This window comes from Cyprinus carpio, chromosome A4 (assembly GCF_018340385.1).
Source record: "Cyprinus carpio isolate SPL01 chromosome A4, ASM1834038v1, whole genome shotgun sequence".
Classification (NCBI taxonomy): Eukaryota; Metazoa; Chordata; class Actinopteri; order Cypriniformes; family Cyprinidae; genus Cyprinus; species Cyprinus carpio.
In genome coordinates this window covers 12,585,699-12,588,843 of record NC_056575.1, presented here as the reverse complement: position 1 = coordinate 12,588,843, position 3,145 = coordinate 12,585,699, and the positions used below count along the sequence as shown (strand labels likewise).

General features: G+C 40.0%; 1 protein-coding gene across 1 annotated transcript; it reads right to left on the bottom strand.

Moving 5' to 3' along the window:
• Positions 1-417: 417 nt before the first annotated feature.
• Positions 418-2,492, bottom strand: LOC109092777 (deleted in malignant brain tumors 1 protein-like). The gene is made up of 3 exons (XM_042741246.1): positions 2,318-2,492; positions 1,869-2,183; positions 418-1,428 (listed from the first exon to the last, which is right to left on the bottom strand). The coding sequence occupies exons 1-3, from the start codon at positions 2,373-2,375 to the stop codon at positions 1,106-1,108; spliced, it is 696 nt and encodes a 231-aa protein (XP_042597180.1). The 5' UTR covers positions 2,376-2,492; the 3' UTR covers positions 418-1,105.
• Between the last annotated feature and the right edge of the window lie 653 nt (positions 2,493-3,145).

Below are 3,145 nucleotides of genomic sequence, written 5' to 3'. Positions count from 1 at the left end.
AGGTTATTAAAATATTCAAAATTTTATCAATTTACTTAAATAATTTTTCTACTGTTTACCTGAGCACACGACTCCCCACCTCCTTGTGGTTGACAGTCATTTTTTCCCCCCAGCCTGGAGAAGAGCAGCTCCCAGGACGTCTCATCCCCTCACACGCCCTCATCCAGCCATATGGGACCAGAACCAGGACCAAACCAGGCTGGTACCTGCTGGTTTACTGAGGCCACTCCACACTGCAGCTGTCTGCACCCACATACATGAGCATCTTTAATATCCCAGGAATCATCACACACTGTCCCCCATGAGCCGCTGTGAAAAACCTCCAGCCTTCCTGCACAGTCTCCCCCAGAACCCACCAGCCTGATGGACCCACGATCTGATATTCAGAGAAAGAAGAGTGATTGTACATGAACATTATTGATTACTAACAACTAAATAACCTGCCCAGAAGTTGATTTTCTCACCAAAGTTTGTGACTGACAGCTGTTGTGTGGAGCTGCAGTTGAGAGTTTGTGGAGAGCTGCAGTTCCCCAGATGAGCTTCACTGTCTGGAGACAGTATTTATTTGTCATTCAGTGTTTATCTAAAATATACTACATTTGTTAAAATGTGTAGTTTTATTCTGAAACCCATGATTTCAGTGTGGTGTGTTGCTCACTAGAGCAGATGACTCCAACATCTCGACTATGAGAACATTCAGCTCGACTAAATGAAGAGATGGAACATTCTGAGAGTTTTGTTTCATTCCCGTCACAATCAAACACATCAGTCCTGATTTCACCACTTCCTTCTCCAAACCAGTCTGATCCCACAACAGACACAGCAATCCCACAATTCAGCTGTCTACAGAGGACATTGGCAGCTCTCATATCCCAGCATGCATCACACACTGTTCCCGAATCATTGAGGAACTGAAGCTCCACTCTTCCAGAACAAGAGTCTGAACCGTTTACCAGCCTGAGATCAGTGTAACCTGGACAAACAAGTGACAGCTTATTTAAACAGTGTAAAACTACAGTCAAGACAACTGAGCAATACAACAGCGGTATATTATGTATATTATGTATGTATGTAATTTATCTAAAGAGATGGCAAATGTTTATACTCAACCAGAACAGATAACTCCGACATCATTGTCATGGGAACAACTGTGCTTTTGTGAAGATGATCGTTGACAGATGTCTATTTGTGATTCATTTCCTCTGCACTGAATCTCTTGTGTCCACATCTGAGCGTCTCCTTTACCAAAAGCAGCTGCTCCCAGCACCTGTACAGGAGCCCCACAGTCCAGCTCTCTACACACAACCTCTGCATCCTGCTGGTCAAAGGCAGCAGCACACACTGAACCCCATCCTTCTGTACGGAGCATCTCCACTCTTCCAGAGCACAGGTGAAACCCGTCCACAAGTCGAAGTCTTTGCTCTGAGTCTTTGAGTTATAAACTCTTCCGGAACAGAGGTGAAACCCATCCACATGTAGAAGTATTTGATATTGTTATTTGATTTTTAAGTTTTGTATTACATTATTTCATTTATTCTAAACTAATTTTTTCTGCAATTTTATCTTCCATACATAATTTTATAATCTTTATTAAAGTAAATATTACTGTCAAATCACGTGGTCTGAATAATATAAAAGACATGACATTTAATGGTGATTCTGTCCATCATAGTTTATTATAAGAAAATAAGGGATGAGGATGAATATATTATTATGAACACAACAATTAAACAATTAAAAATTGTCTGATTAATAAGATTGACACTGATGCAGTTTGTCCACACCAGCATATAGAAGTATTTTATTGCTTCAGTGAGAATTATGAAAGAGAGTGATGAAATAACAGTCTGAGGTTTGGAGCAGCTTACCTGAACAGACGACACCAGCATCATGATCATGTTTACAGTACTGTACATACCGGCTGTCTGAACGGCAGTCTTTCAGTGCAGTCTCTGATCCACTACAGTATACATTAGACATTGAAATTGATCCTGATCCTTGTCCAAAGTGAGCATTAAGTGTTGCTTTTACAGCCGTCCCACAGTCCAGCTCTCTACACACCACTGCAGCATCAGTAATATCCCAGTCCCGATGACACACTGTTCCCCACTGACCATCATGAAGAACCTCCACTCGACCAGCACAGGGATTATTGCCATTCACCAACCTTACACTCACACTGTCTACACATGAGAAAGGGAGACAATTAGTGAACATACCAAACATAGTAAAAAGTATTAAAGTGTAATATTACATGTAAATTATTTGAACTCATTTTATAATATAGATTACCTCTTGACCCTGAGTATGTACTTACCAGAGGTGATGAGTTTTACCATATAACACAGAATCATCAGCATCAGACAGTTCTCCATTTGTTCCTTCTGCTCGACACACACTATTTCATCAGCTCAGAACACAGCACAAGTTTCTCCTCTGCTCCCTCAAACACACTGAAGAAACTGGCTCCTGTCAGCCCCCTAAAGAGAGAGAGAGACTCACAGCTGCCAATGACACTCACTGTTACCTTATTAGACACAACAGAGGAAATCATCAAACACAATAAGTGACAAATCAGGAACAGCATTTTATTTTTCTCCCATATCTATCAGTAAAAGTGTGAGCGCTGATGGCGGGACTCCTCCTCCAGCGTGAAGAGACACTTCACTGAGGACAGACTTGTGTCAGTCATAAGTCAGTGTGGAGATAAAGTCACACTAAACTTAAAACAGACTGATACAGAAACACTGCAGCTTATATTCAGCATCAAAACCTGAACCTGAACACAGCAGACACAAGCACTGATGACTGACTGCTCACTTCAGACACTTACTAAAACTTTACTTCACACAGAAAAATATATATATTTGCTATAAATATAGCAAATATCCAAACAGAGGCCTATTCAGACAATCTGTAAATAAACATTGGTTTCTATTCCAAATATAATAATTGGCATTATATCAAAGACATTTGTAGCTGTAGATGGGTGTTTCATACTGCAGTTCATAATTCATTCAGCAGGGGGAAGCAAAACACTTAATAAAACCAAATATAGCTCGTGCAATAAAATTTACCCTGGAATGTATATTTATGACTTTTTTTCCTTTATGTATTATATTATGTATTTATTTGTACATTTATT

What these genes read in the sequence shown, in the direction of transcription:
- LOC109092777 (XM_042741246.1), bottom strand. Translation starts at nt 2,375, where the DNA reads ATGGAGAACTGTCTGATGCTGATGATTCTGTGTTATATGGTAAAACTC. An exon ending in GGTAAAACTCATCACCTCTG is followed by an intron (nt 2,184 to 2,317) that starts GTAAGTACATAC and finishes TCTCATGTGTAG; the next exon opens with ACAGTGTGAGTGTAAGGTTG. An exon ending in TGCTGGTGTCGTCTGTTCAG is followed by an intron (nt 1,429 to 1,868) that starts GTAAGCTGCTCC and finishes TATAACTCAAAG; the next exon opens with ACTCAGAGCAAAGACTTCGA.